Source organism: Malurus melanocephalus, unplaced genomic scaffold, assembly GCF_030028575.1.
Source record: "Malurus melanocephalus ecotype Western Australia unplaced genomic scaffold, MMel_1.1 scaffold_134, whole genome shotgun sequence".
NCBI classification, from domain to species: Eukaryota; Metazoa; Chordata; class Aves; order Passeriformes; family Maluridae; genus Malurus; species Malurus melanocephalus.
This window is the reverse complement of record NW_026623366.1, coordinates 1,442,396-1,462,139: the sequence shown is the minus strand read 5'-3', so window position 1 is coordinate 1,462,139 and position 19,744 is coordinate 1,442,396. Positions and strand designations below refer to the sequence as shown.

The 19,744-nt window shown below is 34.5% G+C and overlaps 1 protein-coding gene across 1 annotated transcript in view; it reads right to left on the bottom strand.

The window, feature by feature from the left end:
* The window catches only part of DYNC2H1 (dynein cytoplasmic 2 heavy chain 1), a 142,392-nt gene that overhangs the window by 102,503 nt on the left and 20,145 nt on the right, over positions 1-19,744 (bottom strand). Inside the window, exons 23-49 of the mRNA XM_057370832.1 lie at positions 18,962-19,117; positions 18,756-18,870; positions 18,364-18,534; positions 17,790-18,172; positions 16,948-17,080; positions 16,744-16,861; positions 16,475-16,587; positions 16,267-16,386; positions 15,661-15,811; positions 13,863-14,065; positions 13,213-13,395; positions 12,750-12,932; positions 12,394-12,617; positions 11,721-11,836; positions 10,666-10,865; positions 9,774-10,038; positions 9,226-9,433; positions 8,741-8,870; positions 8,037-8,192; positions 6,920-7,179; positions 6,029-6,275; positions 5,181-5,332; positions 4,501-4,645; positions 3,214-3,316; positions 1,841-2,008; positions 1,603-1,727; positions 191-439 (exon numbers count right to left, since the gene is read on the bottom strand). Of these exons, the coding sequence (XP_057226815.1) occupies positions 191-439; positions 1,603-1,727; positions 1,841-2,008; positions 3,214-3,316; positions 4,501-4,645; positions 5,181-5,332; positions 6,029-6,275; positions 6,920-7,179; positions 8,037-8,192; positions 8,741-8,870; positions 9,226-9,433; positions 9,774-10,038; positions 10,666-10,865; positions 11,721-11,836; positions 12,394-12,617; positions 12,750-12,932; positions 13,213-13,395; positions 13,863-14,065; positions 15,661-15,811; positions 16,267-16,386; positions 16,475-16,587; positions 16,744-16,861; positions 16,948-17,080; positions 17,790-18,172; positions 18,364-18,534; positions 18,756-18,870; positions 18,962-19,117 (4,777 nt within the window). The remainder of the gene's footprint in view (positions 1-190; positions 440-1,602; positions 1,728-1,840; positions 2,009-3,213; positions 3,317-4,500; positions 4,646-5,180; positions 5,333-6,028; positions 6,276-6,919; positions 7,180-8,036; positions 8,193-8,740; positions 8,871-9,225; positions 9,434-9,773; positions 10,039-10,665; positions 10,866-11,720; positions 11,837-12,393; positions 12,618-12,749; positions 12,933-13,212; positions 13,396-13,862; positions 14,066-15,660; positions 15,812-16,266; positions 16,387-16,474; positions 16,588-16,743; positions 16,862-16,947; positions 17,081-17,789; positions 18,173-18,363; positions 18,535-18,755; positions 18,871-18,961; positions 19,118-19,744) is intronic.

Here is a 19,744-nt window from a genome sequence, read left to right as displayed (position 1 = left end):
AGAAAAGAATATACATCTACACATTAAGAACTTCTAAAAATCTACTTGCTTCATTTAGACTGTTTCTATTTTGCTTCTTTAAAATWTCTTTTCACACAACACTTTTGTGTCCTTCAAAATTCCACATTCTTCTTTTTTTCTTTAACATGAACCTACAACATTACRAAATGGAAGAAAATGAGTGACTTACATATTTAAGATCACTTTTGAACTGYTTCAGCTCATAACCTCTGGAAATTTTGGGAGTAACCAGAACAGCTCCATGCATATGACTAACTAAAGAGGTAGCTGTCCGACGACCTACACCACTCCGTCCTGCCAAAAGAAGTGATCCTCCAGGAAAACTCAGCACTCTGTCCACTTTGGACATGTAACTGAGGACTTCGTGGAACAGYAAAATATCTATCTCTTTTTTGTCCCGTCCATAATGAATGATACCCTATTTAAAAAAAAAGAGAGAAAAAAAAATCTGATCACTAATAATAAGTAAAAGCAGTGAGATATGAAAATGTCCAGTATTTAAACATTTAGAAAAGAAGGGGTTAAAACCTTAAGAGACCATGTTGGTATTCATTCTGAACAAATTATTTTTGTGACAGAATTTAGATACCTCAAATACCCTTTATGAGTGATGAATATATCAATAATGAACATATCACACTACACCCAGCACTGGAATACCCTGGAAGTCTTTGATATATTGAATTAGGAATCCAGCACTGAACTAATTAAAATTGAATAATGGACCAGAACAAAGTCTGAGCTGYGTCTCTGACTAAAGATTAATTAATTAATAACTTATAAGAGTGTTTTAAGCACCTAATTGCTGCATAATTGCAGATTATGGAAGTTCCTASTGAAACACACAGAAAAACAGATACCAAGATTAAATTCTGACCTTGTTATACTTAATGAAACCTCATCTTTGAAGCCCAAKGTAACTGTGTAGTCAGAAAAAAAAMCACTAAGACCAACAAATTCCCTKCTTACTGAGACTATTGAATTTCATCATTTCCCATATAGTCTATTGGTCACAACTGGCACTTCAGGAGAGGGAATAGATTCCCATCTGCAAGAGCAGTCCTTTAAGCACTATGAATAAGGGCAACAATCTCAAAGCTTTCATCCTAAGAATCAGTTAAGCTAGAAGAGTTAAAATGGTTGTATTTCCTCATCGAGCTCACTTTTTGTACTTCTTAAAAGCATGACAAATCTCCAAACAGTCCATTTGCATTTCTTCAAGCTAAAATTATGTTACCATATTACAAATTCAAAAAGTAATCATTTCATAAAACACTTAAGTACTTGAACAATACACAAATATATATGGAGACAAATGTTTCTCAAAATGTTGGTTCATCAAATTGTTGTAAATCAGCAGCAAATGTAGCTGATGTCTTTTGATTAAAGTAACCTTGCTACAYGGTACTTCCTACTGCCTGCCACATAGCACGACAAAACTTCCCTCACTTCACCAAAYGCAAAAGATGGTTCAACAAGAAGCAGACCCTGCCATAAACCTGGTGTTTGCATGTTACTTCTTACAAAGACTGTCTAGAATCATTCTGTGAACCTTTGCTGTGTGTATTCTTTGTGTCTCACTTTTTGAATAACRTCTTTCAGGTCTGTAGAGTTTAGTTTGCCAAGTGGCCTCCCATGAGGTGGCAGTGCYTGTCCTGGTGCAATGAATGCCTCTTGACAAGCTCCCCAAGTTACATAAAAGGTATCTGTGAAAAAAAAAGAAACATTTCAAACTTCAGGTGTCCAACTCTTACGCTAACTTGATTAGGTAGCTTGTAAAGAAATATTTCAAGTTTGTGGTATGTTTCAAATGGCTTACCTGCCATGTTGTCCAGAACATCTGAGCCCCAATCACCTTGAAACACTTTGATTAAAATGTTGTCAAATACGTTAAGTTCTTTCATGCCAACAATTCTGTCACGGAACAAGCGACGTGCTTCATAAGCAAGAACTTCCAATACAAAGTCTGCAGTTTGTATCAATGAACCTATAAAATTTAAGGATATAATTAATTTTATATATTCATAATAAATGTTCAAACTTCCACTTCAAAATAGGAAATTGAAAATGASCAAGAGAAATTACATACCAGCAGGAGAGCATCGGTAAGGAAGAAATAAGAGAAAARGCAAACATTATGAAGGGCTTTTAATAATATCTTTACAGATCATTACAAGATACAATTAAATATATTCTATTAAAACAAGTTTTCTGTATTAAAACAAGTGTTAGCTTCTAACCAAATGGACAAGGTGTTGCACACAAAATTAAAATTAAAATTCCAGACAACGAAATCAAGAAAATCCAGAAGACAGTTTTAAATGGGAAGAGAAAGACTGATAACAAATACTAAAATAAGAATACCCAAAACAGTCTGTATTAGAAAATGTCACAGAGACTCCAAATCTTTTATATTCTTCACAAAAGTAAAAAAGGAAGATAAGTAAATGGCAAGCCATGTTTTTCATCACTGGAAAAGCMCCTGCATATGTCAACATTAGATACAACTACAATGTCCTTAAGTAGGCTGAGATTACCCATTCACTGACAGTCAGTGCAGCTTTTCTGACATCATTCAAGCTGCATTTACCATTTCATGATCCCAGAAAATAAGTGGAAAAGGAGCACAACATTTTTATCACTTTTATCCTCTTTAAGCAGCTCTCTATGCAACCTTTTAATCAATCTAAGAGCTGAAAGATAATGAGTAATTGCTCATGATATAATAATACCAATTTCAGAGACAAAAACAAAGCAAGAAAGCAGCCTGTGCTGTGTGTATAACCAGGTTTATACAACCACACAAAGCAGGACGAGCATGAGAGGCAAGGCTCTGGGAATCCAGAAAATACATATGCTCAAAAAAACGCCCTACTCGAAACACAAAARAACGAAATAGTAGGGAGCAGGGGACACACTCCAGGTTCTCATAGTAGAGAATGCAGTCCCAACCTAACTTCCCTTAAACCATAAACACACATTTTAAAACATCACTGATTTTTTTTTAAACTTGTTTACTCTTACATTATGGAATTAACTGTCAGGTATTTTTTCCCTCTTTTGAGTTACGGTCAGTTCACAGTTTAGAAAGATCAACAAGCTACATGTGAAGTCAACAGTAAGACTGACATCAACAATAATCTAGGCCATTTTAGAACTGCTTTATTAATGAAAACACAGTAAGTGACTTACCACCTTCTAAATCGTATCTGAATAAACCAAGGACCCACTGAGTGAGAATACAYGGTGTAAAAAGGTAATGACTGCGATCATCAACTGTGAACTTTGCTCGTACCTAAAAATGGGAGTTAAGGGAAGGAAAAAAGAGTGATACTGTAAAATGTAAAGGACTTTTTCTAAGGTATCAGATAAATTAGTTTTCTAGTTGGTGTACATTTCGATATTTTATAAATGCACTTCTTRTTTAAATCTTGTTTTCTGATGACAAAAGATTTTCTCAGAACATATTTCTGTATCATTTTTGATAGAAACATCTCCACATCTCACCTAGGACTGTTAGTGCAGTATTAGCAGACAAAATACATAATTTTTTAAAACAATATAAAATATGAAAAGCAAAGGAAATATTGAAATGTAATAAAAAACCTACCTAAATTATTAACATCTTCTCACTAAAAGCTACCTAAACTAGTAATGCTTTCTCACTACTTCATACTTTTCTCCCAGAGAGGATATCTGAATTTACAACTACATCTTTAATTCAAAGAATAACTGTTTTCATCAGTTATCTGATCACAGTGTAATGAGATTTAAATGCAGATTTCTTAGCATACATCGATAATGTCATATGAAACTCCTGCTGACAGGTGCATGCCAGCCAGTGACTAAAGCCACTTTCCAGTCACAAAGGTCAGTTTTGTATCATGTTTCTGCCTGGATGGGGACATTYACCCATTCACAGCAAGCACCCACATCCCCACAGTACCTACCCCAGTAAGGCTATATACTGATTAAGAAAAACAAATATTAAATGTTTTGWTAGATAGAAGTCCATAAAATTTCAAGAGGGAAGCTAAAGTAAACTTSTGAGTCTGAACACCTATTTTTGACAGTGTACAATTTTAATAGGCAGTCCTCATATCTCCTTCTCTATTCATAACAGCATCCATAACAACTGGGGACACAAAAATGTGTTGCACTGTCTCCTCATCCATTAAATAGGAAAACAYATTTCATAAAACAGGAACTCAAAGTAAAGAAGTGTTAAGATGTATGCCAAAATCCTAAAATAAATCTGTGGGAGAGCAAGAGCACTTACTGCTTACTCAGCTTGCTTTTAATACCTGGAATTCTCTGCAAATAAGAAGCTCTAAAATTGATCAAAACATTATTAGAAAGATATAAACTTGGATATTAATACTTATAAACTTTTTTACTCACTTATTAATATCAAAAGCTTTTTTTTAAAAAAAAAAAGAATTCTCCATCTCCTTGAAAWAAGGAAAAAGGTTTCCATACCTGTTCATATACTTGAACCATAGATCCTGCCAGCTGATGTATTTTTGGTAAAGAGCCCCAAACAGGGTGATTCTTTAGGTTTTTCTGTAGTACAGGTTCCAAGTAGGCACTATAAATAGTTTGCAGTTGTTCTCTTTCTGGATAGCTAAAAAGTGAAAAAAACCTCATCTTTGTGGACTTTTTTATTTCATTAAAACTGAGTTAAAYTTATATACACATTTAATGAGAAATTTCAGTGAACAGCATTTCATCCAGCAGCTAAGTAAAATTATAATTTTATTGCAATAGGCCGCTCCCAGAAATTTTCTAAATACATCCATTTTCTAAATACATCTGTTGATATGTGCAAACTTAAAAACAAACAAATAAATTACAATTTCTCTAATTTTTTAACCAAACAGCATCTTAACATAAAGCTGCACAAAGCAGTTTACTGAAAACAAAATTATTCAGCAAGAAACATATTTCAGACACTTCACTATCAACAGACAGCCACAGATTCCTTTTAACTGGCCTCTGGTGCCAACAGGCACCAAATAGTGCCAAATCTGACAATTCCAAACTGTTAGAAAAGATGAAAGATGAGAACAGCCACATCTTTGTGAGGACATAATTGACAAAGGGTCCTTATAAAGAGAGGTTGAATCTGAGTTCTGAGAGACTAATTTACGTATACGTACTCAATTGCACAGAGACGAACAATAGAAGTAAATCTTGAGGTAAGCTTATGTCTTCCTAATGTTCCTCCAGCTGACATGGAAGCCACAATTTGGATGTTTTCTAAACCAACCCATTCCAGATTTTCATCATAAAATCCTTGATATGTAAGAACCTTTAATAATTAAAYAAATACTTCATTAAAAGAAAGTCAACAGGGTATCATACAAAAGCAAGTATAGTAAAATAGTGGGAAGTATACATTATTTCTGCTTTCTTAACTGCCTGAGGTGTCCTACTCCTCAGTTTTGTGTCAGCTGCAGACTTGCAGGCCTCCATTGTCCAGATCATTAAAGATGTTAAAGTAGATGTCCAAGTAGATTCTGTACCACTGATGACCACCCTCTAGCCTGGCTCTTCAGGTAGCCTTCAAGCCACCTCACTATTGCTTATACAGCCTGTATCAACAGCTTTTCTTGTGAGGATCTTTTGGGAGACAGCATCAATGGTCTTAGTGAAGTTGAGGTAGACTGTCTTCACTCTCCTCCCCACATCAAGCCTGACTTGCCCCTRCTGAATCCATGCTGACTAATCCTGGCGATTTTCTTGTCATTCACATGTCTACTGCATTGCAACTCACTGAGACAAGCACTGTCTTTACTTATAAATATCAGCCAAATAAAAAATGTGTCTTAYTTCTGGCTGGCACCTACATAGTCTATTAAAACACAAACAAGACTAATGCCAATACAGATGCAGGATCTTAACTCTGAAATTAATCGATGTGGGTATTTACTACATACACTCAATTATATTCAGTATACCTGAGTCTCTATTATATATATTATAAATAATAGACMTAAGTGCTCACCTGCTGCAAAAAAGCCACAAGAGTGCTTGTTCCCCATTTATCAGGTTTGGGTAGATTTATGTCTTTTAAGTACAAAACAAGCCTTTCACAGTCCTTTGGTCTGTACACTCGTCCAGTGTTTGTACTGATGACAATGCAAGTTTGACTCAATTTTTGTAGAAGATGTTGAGATGTAGTCTGTGCACTGCAGTGAACGGTAGCAATCTGAGTGGAGCGGAGCTGAGAAAATGCATAGTGAAGCAGCATCCTAGAAAAGCAAACATGTACATACACATAGGCATAAATAAATTGAAATGCTGGGTATCCAAAGATATTTTATGGTTCTTGAATTAAAACATATATACTACATCCCGTATTAATGGAATTGGTGAAATATGAGGTTTGCTGAATTCAACATTCTTGCCTTTAAACTGTAACGTTTTCCATTCACAAAATTCAGTGGAAGTCTAGTGTATACAGCTACACAAAACAAACAGCTAATCTAACTACCTTGATTATAGTGATCCACACCACCTAAATAAGGAATCTAATAAAGGCAAGAGGATGAGCTAAATTCAGTTGCCTACACAAGGCATCTAGAGCCTCTTGAAATGAGACTGGATCTCACATGCATCTCTCTAAGCWATTGCCCCAGGACAGTAGGTTTTCCAAAGAGATCCTGTTTCATATCTAAAAGCTGCATTCAGATGTCTTAGATGCATAGTGACAGTCTGAACTGTCCCTGTAGYGCTTCAAAAGAATTTACCTATTTGCCACCACAGAAGATTTAATTAATGACCTAAACAAGTAATATTTTATCAGAAAGTCACATGATAAAAGCATTATAAAAAATATTACAAGTTCTGTCAAACAACTAGAAGCATATTTTACTTAAAATAGAACTATTTTTACCCCTTTCCACATCCTTCAGGACCCACAAGAAGAAACGGTTGCTTATTATTAATATCTAGCCATGGTCTAAAATAATCTAAACCTCTCTGCATGTCAGGGGTTTGAATGACAGGAAGCGTTTGGAGATTACTGAAGTCATCAGCTGTTAGATTTTCAGGTTTTTTCAGCTGATACAGCATTAGCTCTCCAGTGTCAGTGTCATAATATGTGTCCAGAGGTTTCCTTGGATCAGGTGGAGACTGTTGTGCCCAACTGAAGATCTTTAAAAAAAGAAAAAAAATTTAACTTCGGTTAAATCCATGCTCCTAACAAGATCTAGCATTTCAACCTAGTCTAAAGAATGTTCAAGGAATACTTGTGTAAAATCAAACACAAAATTCTTCAATTTTGTCTAAGGCTTCCTTTAAAAACCCAATCATATCATGCATATGGTTCATGATTAATAATAATAAAAAGAAATAAAATTGTATTTAGAAAAGCTTTACAGTTTTGGTTTTTTTTAACATTAGGGAACCTAGTAAGAAGAATCATGAGGTAACTCATTYACATGCATGAATAACTAATTCCTAGAGCTGAGTCTAAGCCTTTACCCATTGCCCAGTGTGTTTGTTACAGCATGTGGCGGTCTTTTGGGAGCAAACCCAAGTGTGATTGTGGAAATCACTGTCTCTAAGGTCAGTGTTCTCAAGGCATTATGGTGCAGTATACCTAATAGTTTTCCAACACTTACGCCTCGCCCTTGTGCTCTCAAGTATCTACACAAAGACAGAACTGCACACCAGAACATACAATATGCAACCTCAATCTAATGCCCTACACATACCTCCCTGATGAGGTGCAAAGTCCTCAGTTGATTATTTCAATTATTCTGAATAGAAAACAACAAAAATGAATCTGAATTACATATACAACACATAGAGACACACACAGTCTGCTACGGAGGGTTTTTGCCGTAAGCAGAATGGAAAAAGGCRTTTCAGAATCTCTTGATGCAGGATCAAAGAATTGCTATCTGGCATGAATGAAATATATCAGTGACACATAAAACCTTCCTTACTACTCAGTTACTTCCCTAGACACAACATAAATTAAAATCAAGTTAGAGCACAGAGATTACCTCTTTGGCAAATTCTTGTCGTGACTTCATTTTGAGATTGCCACCAAGACCACGTAACAAATTAATAATAAACTGCCCACGATCAGTACTCCCATGAAGATGAGACAGTCCATTCATCACAGTTCCGACTAAACTTGTTTCTACCACRAAGTCATTCTGTAAATTGAAAGTTGTAGTAGATTTAAACATATTCCTCAATATAAATTCAATGTGTTCCTAGCACACTATTATTACCCATTGTTTTTTGACATGCCCACAAACGACAAAAGATCTGAACACTGCTATTATTCTAGAAAGAGTACTTGGCATTAAATTATTTTTAAGCATTAATTTGGAGAGTTTAATTTCAGACCATGAGTACATGTAGCTTAGGATAAGCAATCTGAACTTTCCTCACAGATTTTGAGAATATATAAGGAATAAACATAACTGTATACTGGAAATCTTCCTTTTGAACAGATTCTTTAAGGATTTTACTCTTTAGCACCAAAGGGGATYTGTAGCCTGAGGAACCGGATTTTCCTTTGATACTTTAAAAGTCTTAAAAATGCCATGGGTGAAAGAACTAGAAGYAAAAATAATTAGAAGAACACAACAGGACCATATATGTTCCCCAAGGGGAGATAATGCAGGTCTCTTAAAAACTAGAAAAATGGACCATATTTAACAGAAGCKGAAATTTGATTAGGTATTCATTTACTAACCTTCTTTACAACCCAGTTTAAAGCCTTTTCAAAATAGTCCCCAATCCAATTTTCAAGGTTGTATCTGCATTCTTCAGGCTGACTTCTTAGCCAAGACTTTATTAGAGCATTAAGATCTGTATCTTCATCACTAAGTCAAAGCAAAACAAGATTTAGATAAATACAAGGCATCCACATCTTTAAACAGACTGTTTCAAAGTAACAACAAAATTCCAGAAAATATCTGGTAAAATACTTTAACAATTTCTAACCAATATTCAGCTCTCCAACAAAGAATTCTCCATGTCTTTTTGAAAAAATCTGAGGTATTTAAGTCAAAAGATTATAACAAACAGCAATGAAGGGACATGCAACCTAAAGAAACATCCCCAGTGACTGGCTTCCTAAGTATAAGCAACCAATCAACAGCTCCCTCCACCTGAGAATACCTTTCAAGAAAAGTATATTTGTTTACTTTAAAAGTGTGTAATACTCCTGTGAYTTACCTCAGAAAGATCATTCCCATTCGAGATATTGTAGCAGGAGAAGCACAACTAAGGTCATGAGTTTCAAATATAAAGTTGACATTTGAACCAAACTGAATTCTTTCTCCACTGGGCATAGTCAACAATTTGTTGTCATCCAAAACAGAATTYAAAGATTCAATCCATTCAGGATCAATATCACCATCACAAATTATCCATGAAGTAATATCTATTTCCAGASACAAAATAAAATATCAAACCCAAGAAAAACAGTTTCAAAAATCACCCCTTGCTATCTAAGCCCTATTTATTATTCTTTTTTCATTGTGACTTAAAGTTCTATGAAGACACTCCTTACATGCTTACATGCTTTACCTTCTGCTTCCTATTTTTGTTATCTTACCACAAAATTTGTGAAATATGTACCAAGGCTCTTGACTGCAATTGTTACCCGAAGTTTTTCTTGCCTTATGCTATCTGCAAGCAMTAACACAATCTAAAGATGTAGCTGAAAAGGAAAGATTTCAGTAATTTCAGTGTCATGATCTGTAAGTCCCTCCCAGCCRTACCTCGGGGCTCTCGCACCACTTGCCGAGCGCTGGTTGTGAGCACTCCATCAGACCATTCCCTGGTGTCCATGTCAATGCGACCCAGTAACTGATGTCGGGGCATAGCTTTGGGGTTCATTGTGTACTGCTTCACCACTCTGCCAGTTTTACCAAGAGCTGYCTTCAACAGCCGCCAGAGCGTTGATTTACCTCCACCACTTGGACCTACAATAACTACWCCCATTCTCTGACGCAGTTGCTCATATAACTCCAAAGCCTTCTTGATCTAGACAATTAAGAGATAGTGGTTATGTGAAATTGTAAAGCTAAATCAAACATGTTCTTTTATAGCGTTTCTTTGATTTACTTTGCATGCAGTCACTTTGGTTTTTTAAACAAGAGATATTTGCAGGAATAATTAAAATTACGCTAGTGAAGTTTATGAAGAAATTTATTTTACATGTTAGAAATATTTCACTAAATTGCTAATATAAAAATAGTAATCATCTTTGGGCTTATTTTTACTGAGCATTTAACAAATTTTCAGTTACAAAACTTTGTCCTATTCCAAAGTAAATAAATAAAAACAAGACAGAGAACTGCTTAAGAATACCAAGTATTCACATATTTCATTCTTTCACTGTCCAAAATATTCACTGGTATTTGCACCTGGCTAGAATGAAACTGAGTGTCACATGTTCACATCTTAATCTTTCAATTACATAACTGATCTGCCATGCTTCAAACACACATCAAATTTTTCATATGCATGTAATTAGAATATAACTACCAGTTATTCTCACTTTTTTATATAAAATATTTTTAAAAAGAAAATAGAAATGTGTCAGATGAATGTAATATTAATCAGTCCCAATTCAGAATAATGCCATTTTGTTGCTATAGCGATGTTTACCTGTGTGCTTATAATTTCCAAGTTTGCTTCTTCACAGACTTGTTGTAAAGCTGCAGTTAACTCAGCATATTCCACATCTTTAAAATCAGTGCCAGGAAATACATCTTTGACCAACTCATCAAAACGTGTGCAGTCTGCAAATGTAAGCTTTGATGTGGTGTTCAGCCTCAAAGCTTGAACCACTATATGACTTTCATCCACTGGAAATAAAAACAAAGCAAACAGATCAGTTTAAACTGTTTGTTGGGGTTTTTCTTCTTTGAATATACAATTCAACACTGCTCAGGCACTGAACGTAGAATCGGAACATAGATTATGTCCCAGTTCATGTACCATTCTTCCTGGAATCTAGGCATAGTTAGGCATACTTACTGTAAGTGTGACACATGCCCACAAAGGCATTTTGGACAGGCATGAGGTGTTTATGATGCTGGCCACATGCAGACCATTTGTTATACCAAAATTTATATATAATCTGTTTATGCAAACAGGAAGCAGCTGTTGTCTCCTAAAGATGTGAAATGCTCATGCATTCCACACTCCTAATTCCCTCTCATTTAAATCTAAACAACAATAATTTAAAGAATCTTTAAAAAATACAGTGACTCAGTCAAGTCCAATACATTTCCATCATTTCTACCTATCCTTATATTCATCTCTGTCTACCAATCTGAATCTAATGCCATGWGAMAATTTTTGCAAAATTCACATAGAATCAAAATGGTCTGATAACTAACAAATAACAACAACATCAGAGGATCAATTCTCCTGTCCTAAAACAAGTGAAAACATGTCTTTGAGAATCACTTAAATTAATTCCCAAATGAACTCTTGAAATATATGTTCTCATCATCATATAAAAGCTCRGTGTAGAACATGACAAGCCTTTTGTGACCTCCTAGTGAAGGTGGGCTTTTATAGATATTTCATTCTTTTCTCAATTGCCTCAAGATTCAAGCCATGGCTTCTTAAAACTCCAGTGAACAAGAACACTGTAGTGAATTATACTTTTACAAGATCCTAAAGAATCAAAAGTTTGGTATGGTCAATCTTACCTTTTTGCTTTGCATCACTTTTCTTCAGCTGATGAAGAAGACTGCCACAGCCTCTCAAAACAGTCTTCAGTGCTCGTAAACCCCAATCATAGTGCTGTTGTGGTGTCAGAAGCTCCCTGAGTTTCAAAACAACAATATTGTAATAAGCTCYAGCATTTGAAATTTTGGGTTGGTGAATGAACACACTTATAATACGGGCTTGGTCAAAAGAGAAACAGGTGAGTATCTGTAGTGTCATCTAAGATGCATTTCAGAAATACAACAATGACACTCTGGAATTATCAGCATATATTTATTATTGACCCTAACAGCATTCACTACAACCTCTTATCTTTGTACTCTCTAATGCACACACTTTTAACCAAACAGTCACTTGCATTTCAACAATTTCAGGAGTCTAGACACAAACAATGCTTGTGAGCATTCATATGCTCACATTTATATTTAGTGAGATACTAGGGGAGCAGCAAATTGCTCCCTTGAGATTATAAATGCATTCAAGATATTTTCACACCTCAACCACCCAATATACTGCAATAGTTTTATTTTATGAGTTAAAAGTATCTGTACAGAGATGTGCATGGTTAATCACATAGATTTAAGAGTTACAAGGGAAGAGAATTAAAAAGATAACTTTACTAAGGAACAAGGAGGTGAGGTGGTGAAAGCTTACCTTGCTAGATTGAAAATAGCCACTAATTTTCTACCCAGTATTTTAGCATCCTTAAAGCCTTCTGAATACAAAATAACTTCTGCAATGAGTTCATTGTCTGGATGAGTCATAGCAACTGGCCTGAAAAGTTGTTTGAGGTTATCAGGCAGTTTTTGTCTTCCTCCATAACCTTTTCCAGCAGGATTCAGAGTGATAAAAATTCCAGAATTAGGATCCATTTCGACCTAGCATTAGAAATGCATTGTAATAATATATTGTCAAATGAAAGAATATTGAGAAACACTGGGTGGACTATGTTAAGTTAAYCAGTTTTTACATCTGTTCTTTATGCACAAAATAATGAACTTTTGCTGTACCTTTTTGCCAAGCATCTCACATACAGGGCTGTGTTTCTTCAATGCATGTTGAATTGTCTGAACCTGCATTGATACTGCAGACAATACAGCTTCTTCAAGTCTATTGAATTCATCAAAACAGCCCCAGGCACCACATTTCACTAAGCCCACAAATATGCGTCCCATTGACTTCACATCAATGCCCTTGAAATTAAAAAGAATGTTGTCAAAATTCAAGTAACAAGAAAATACAAAAGACTGTCTTCTCATCCATGAAAATATATGTCATTGCAAATATGCAYAAATTTCTAATGGCAACTGACATATTATCAGAATAATTTCATCGCCATCATCATCAACAATAACTATTGCTATTATCGATATAATCATACTTAAAATTATAATGTTAATATTATTTCTGGAATATAATATTGCTTTATGGGCCTAGGTAAYTATTTCCTAAATTAAACAAAACCATATTCACCTCATCACAATTAAAGACTAATACTTGTCTTCCAAGAAGTCCACCCAAGGCCTTTACTGATTCTGTCTTCCCAGTTCCAGCTGGACCATAGGGATTTCCTCCAAGGCCCATCTTCATGGCCTGAGTAAGAGTTAGGTAACACTTATCTGTCAAAGGTGTATAAACCAGTTTTGGGGAAATACCCTGCAGAAACAATACAAATTATATTAATTGGCAGACAGAAAATACTGGCAATCAAATTTCATTAATTTTATTCATAATTAATTAATTTGAAAATATAAAGCAATAACCAAAATTTCTATCAATCTCATTAAGTATTTGAATTTGTTTACAATGCTTTCTTAATTTTATACCRAATGCCAAAGTATCCTTCAATTTTTTTCACAACTACAGATATAGAATAGCAAGCACACTGGGAAAGATTTCTATGATAATACAGCTACTTTGATTCAACTTACATTTACCCCATCAGCATCAGGAATAAAAWTTACTACCTTATCTTTTAATATTTTCTATGAAATAGAATGCTAAGTACACAMTAAAGTTTAGAAAAATGGTAACAATTGGGAGACAATCAGAAGCATGTATGAAATGAGAAAGTGTTTGACTCATAAATAAAAGCCACTAGGTAAAAGTTAAAAATACAACACCTGATATTCGTAAGTATATTGGAGTTCAGCATCTACCATCTGAACATAACATTTTTGGTCATTCATATAAAATCTCAGCTGTTTCTTCCAAGCCCAGTCTTCAACACTGTGAACCTGAGCTTGATTCAGCTGCACTACCACGTCAATATTATGAATGATGTCAAGAATCAGAGCTTTAAGCTTGAGCTCAAGGACTCCAGATTCTGCAAATCATCATACAAAAAAAAAAAAAAAAAAATCACAACAATGTAGTAAAGAAGACACACGTTATCCATTTGCAAGTTCATTGTGATCCTTTCTATTACTAGCAGATTTTATTTAGACCTTGTTTGAATTATATAAAGGTTTTTTTATTTTCTAAAGCAAGCAGTGTAAAATAAGATCCTGACAGACAACGTAAACCATCAGGTAACATCACTAATTTTGGAGTGATTTTGTCTGTCTCTGCATAGGGGAATGGGGGGAGTGAGAGAGACAAAAGGGAGAGGGAGAGGGAGAGGGAGAGGGAGAGGGAGAGGGAGAGGGAGAGGGAGAGGGAGAGGTTTTTCTTGCAAGGCAATTTATGCCAAGAGTGTTAATAGCCATATCCACTCCAGTAATCAATGTGGCCCAACCTGCTGAGTCAACTATAAAGGATCTAAAAATCACACTACATGCACGCTGGAGATTTTACTCAGAATAAATGGTGATGTAGAATGAAAGTTCATTAACAGATTGGGTGCATTAAGTGTACTCTTAGAGCATACTGTTTAATTTAGTTTCATTTGAAAGAAGTCCAGTTTGTGTGCTTCTATTCCATGATGGGAATTAAAGCAAAGTAAGCAGGAATAATCAGGCAACTCACTTAAAAACCACATCTATTATCCAAACTAAAAAGCTAACATAATGTATTAAACAACAGATGAAATGAGCACTCCTCTATAAACGATGAGATTTCTCAAATAGCTATAGGAAAGCACAGGGGGGACCTCAGATAAAGAACCACACTTACAGACTTCTGGAAGTAAGTGATATAAATCCTATCTCTAATTAACGTATCAGATGTTTACAGTTCACGAATTGTAAACTAGAATTTAATGCTGTAAGCAGCTATACAAATGTGGTGGAAKATTATCAACTACATGTCAAATTAAGTCTTTGTATACCTAAGGTGAAAGCTATCTCACCTAACCTACAATATAGAATTTTACATCTGAGGTAGTCACTCAAAGCCCCACATCTGGTCAAAAGAGAGGAAAAAGAACTCAGAASCATATTTATTCTAACCCATTTTGGACTACAAAAGATTCAGAACAATCATATCTTGAGAATAACCAGCTTGTTTTGCCTCAGAGGTACTCAAGAATTATTAGTTGAGAGGCAGATATGTACATCTAACATAGAAAAAGAGAATCACCTACACAGTTGTACAGAATATACTTGTTTTACATAAYGTATCTCAAGTGCTGTTTGGCCACTCCCAGTGAAACAAAGTACTAGAGCACTGTTCAGTAGGTGAAGACAAATTATCAGTGGATACATAAATTAAAAGATAGAACCTTACCAAAAAAATTAAGAGATCCCCAAATACATAAATCCTTTGAGATAATTTCAAATCTAAATAAAAATCCTTTTGTATACTCTGAAATATCAAAGATTCTAATTTTGGCTATAATAGGTGAGTGACTTTATGTAACTCAGCTTTGTGAACTCCAAGTGAGACAGATTTATATAATTTCCTGATTAAATAAACAGAATGTAAAATACTATACAACTGCAGTCATAATAATAAATTTTATATTCATTATCATTTTTATACCTGTATTCCCAGAATCTTCTATATCACTACTAATGTTAGTRTAATGGTCCAGTTTAGCTGTGAGTTCTAATTCTAATTGTTGCAGATTGTGGGTTTTGATAGCACTTTCAACGTCTTCAGTGAACAGAATTTGTTCTGCCAAGCAAAGTATCTTTGGAAGAGAAAGTTCAAATTATCTTTTACAAATACAGAACACAYATAAAAACTGAACAGTTTTTCAATTAATTTGTAATTGCTTATTATGCCTGATATTTTAAATTTTCTATTGTATAATTTTTTTAAACAGAGATCTACATTTGCTTTGCTACTATGAACAAATAAACCCATCTTAAAACTTGGCAAAATTTTGCCAGAACTTGCAATGTAATTTAACACAGCAAGTCTTCCATTAAATGATACATCAGATTGCCATGTAAAAGACTTGAATATTTCAAATGTTTACAAAGGAATTTATAAGAGCATATATTTTTAAGAACTTCTCTATATGGCAAATGAGTCAAATGGGGTTTGGGGTTATTATTTTCCAAATCCAAATGTACAGCTCTGAAACTAAAAATAACTTATTTGGTAAATCTAAGACTACAGGGGCACTGGATCAACTACTACCTGGGAAGGAAAGAGAGATGGATCAATTGAACCTTGTGACTTTTTTCCAGCATCAACACAGTCAATTAACATTTTTTTCAGGGTCTCCTTCATCTCTGAAGCCAAACTGTTTAGCCACACCTGACAAAGAGATGAAAAAACTCAAAATATACATGTGAAAATAATTTCTCAGAGATGTTTGAACTAGTCTAGGATATGATTTCCTTACCTCCACATCATTTGACAGAAAWACTTTATTTCTAAGTGGCACAGTTTCTCCTTCGACAGACTTCATRGCAATTATGTATTTAAATTCTTCATCAAAGCTCACACTATTAATGCCTATTAATCAGAAAACATCAATGAAGTTGTATAGTCTCAAAATCAATAACTACTTAGTGTCTAGTCATGAAAAGAGAGGAACTGCAACATATTACTTAGCTTTGCAGAAGCTCACTTTAAATAAGTACATTTCACAAATGAAGAGTAAGACATTACCAGCAAAAAGTTTCTTAAGATGAGACTGGATAACCAGAGGATTTGTAGACTGTCCTAAAATTTCTAATAAGTCATCATCTCCAATGAAATAGAATCTGGGAAATGCTGAGCGCTTTTCCTGTTATGAAAACAAAAAAATCAACTTTGTTGATTTGAACTTGAATTTACCAACTTTCTTTATAAAAAACTGTATGCTCATTGTACCTCCAGAAACTCATTCAAAGATTTCTGACATCTTTGAAGCTGGTCAAGTATGGTAATTAAGGTATTTTTTATTCCTGCCCGGGCATTCAGTGATGTTATCCTGTTGTCTGCCATGATATCTGACATAATGGATCTAGACAGAAAAAAAAAAAAAGAAAGAAGAATTCATAAATCCATTATAACTTTAATTTAAATATGATATATATAAAATTAAGTAAATAAAAATTAACATACAGGCAAGTATTATAAACAGCTGATAAATAACTTTCAGTTTTCAGTACTAATGATGAAACATTTCAGAATTTACCTCAATGCTCTCCAATGTAATTTTAAAAAAAATGGTTTCCTGTTAAAATTTCTTTACCCAGAACCAAGAAAATTCAGTTCTTGACTTTTATTTCAAGTCATTTTACTCAAGCCAAGACAGATAATGGTACATATTGTTCTATATTTCTAAAACTTACTCCCTTTTTATCTTTTGACTTGTTTCTCCCAAATGTCTGTGTGTACTTTCTTAGTGAACAAAGTGATGGCCTTCAACATGATTCTTGAAAAAATAATTATATCACCTCTACTTCTGATGATAAGAATTATCTTGTGTTTGCCTGCCTTGCTCGCCGTCTTTGATGCTTCATGTGATTCTTTTCTTCACATGTRCCCCGTTAAATGAAAATAGTACCACCTTTATGTTGCCATCACACATATTTATCTTCTGAACCCCTGTTGCTGACTTTCTTCTCCCTACATATACCAATTGTTCCACATATTTTCATCATGAAGAATGTTCTAGACTACATGTCAAAGACACTAAAAAATGGTAAATYGGATTCCATAATACTAACCTAAAGTTTTCATCAACTCTATTGAAACGAGCTTGTTCTTTGGGTAGAGCTCCACGACCAAATATTGGTTCCAAATAGACCCATTTCCTTTGAATTTGGTTTAAATTCTGCAGATACTCATCCAAGTCAGCTAGCTTTTTTTCCCAGATGGACACTTTATCTTCAAAACCTTTATAATATGGAGAGTCCTTAAGAGACTGTAGAAGACAGCGATGATCTCCAACTTGGTTGACAGTGTCCTTCCAGTCCTTAATCAGCCTGATAGTCTTGCCTTGGCTATCTTCATAATCTGTCAACATAAAGACAGCTCCAGCACCCCAGAGTTCAAGCTCACGTAGTGCTTCTCTGATTGTGATTTCACCTTGAGCTCGGCAATTCAAATCCTATTTAAAAGTAAGAATAGATCTCATTTGAAACTGCAGAGCTTGCAATAAACTCTCCATTCAAAAATATAACACAAATTCTACTTCCATAGTATGAAAAATACATGCATATGGAACAATGTAAAATAAGCCATACTGCATAAAATAAACCATAAAAGATCTGTAGATCCTGTATTTAAAATTATTCATACCTTAAGTTCCATTGTTTTTTCTATAATGGCATCTGTCACTTTTAATAGATCTCCAAATAACAAACCCTCAAGTGTTGTGCCTCGGGGAAGACCCAGAAGACGAAAGAGATCCAGCCAATGGTCTGGAGAAAGATGTTCTCCTCTTACATATTTCAGGAGTGGAATTATCATCTATTGAAAAAAATATGTACATGTGAATACCAAAACATYWTTTGTTTYACAGGCCTTTTTGAAATTCATTRAATCACAGAATCATGTGGGTTGAAAATGACYTTAGAGATCACCTAGTTTCACCCCCCTGGCTGTGCACAGGGACACYTTCCACTAGATCAGGTTGCTCAAAGCCCCATCCAACCTGGCTTTSAACACTTCCAGGGTAATTAGTGTCTTACTTTATATTTGTCCACTTCTTTTTGCAACTTTACTGTCATTAAAGTATGTTCTTCCTTCTTCCTCAGTTTGTCATGCCAGTTAAATAAAAATTCTTCAAATAGGTATGTTTTACTTCTGCATGAAAATCAAACATAAAAAGTTCATAACAACACAGYACTACAACCATACATGTATGTCCATTAAAAATAAAGTAAGAAAATATTACCTAAAAGTAATCCAGTCTTCTTTGGCTTTTTCCTGAAAACCTTGATAAAACTCTTCATACAGTGCCCAGACTTCTGCACAGTTCTGAATATCTTGACTGACAGCTTCTGACAATGATAAGTCAGGCTCTTCCAATTTAAAATGATGGCATTCTTCACTGCATAAAAAGATCACTGCATTATGCATTACATTATTCCACTGTACTTTTATGGTTTAAGAAATGGTACCATACAGAAATCATCATAATTTTTTAAGAAAAGTCATTGGCTTCATTAAAAAGCATTGCTGTAACTGCAATTTCCTTATAATCTCCTTCTTGAAAAGAAATAATAAATAAATATGAGGCATAACTCTTCTAAACAACAATTTTCTCCCATATTAAAAGCTATTTTCCATAAACTTTAATTTATTTCCTGTTTATGAAAAAAGTGAATTAATTTGTGCCCTCAAAATCAAAGCTGCAAAGAAAATAATTTTGAATTGTTTCTTCCTGCTAAAGTATGAAAGAATATGTTAATGTTRTTGACCATTATTTATATGTCAGGCTAAGAAGTTAAATAGAAAACTTCATCCTCTCCAGATCTGCAATAATGAGCACGGATATTACTGGTGGGAGAGGTGAGGTCCTGCCCACTTAAGTTACAAGAGSATTGAGGTTCTTTTTGGACCAATATCCCAAACCTTCTCTTAGTGAGAATTTTGCAAGTCAGAATCAAGACTTTAGTGTGCAAAATTCCTTTTGCAAGACTTTAAGAGATTTCTCCAATTATTTATCAAAAAAAGT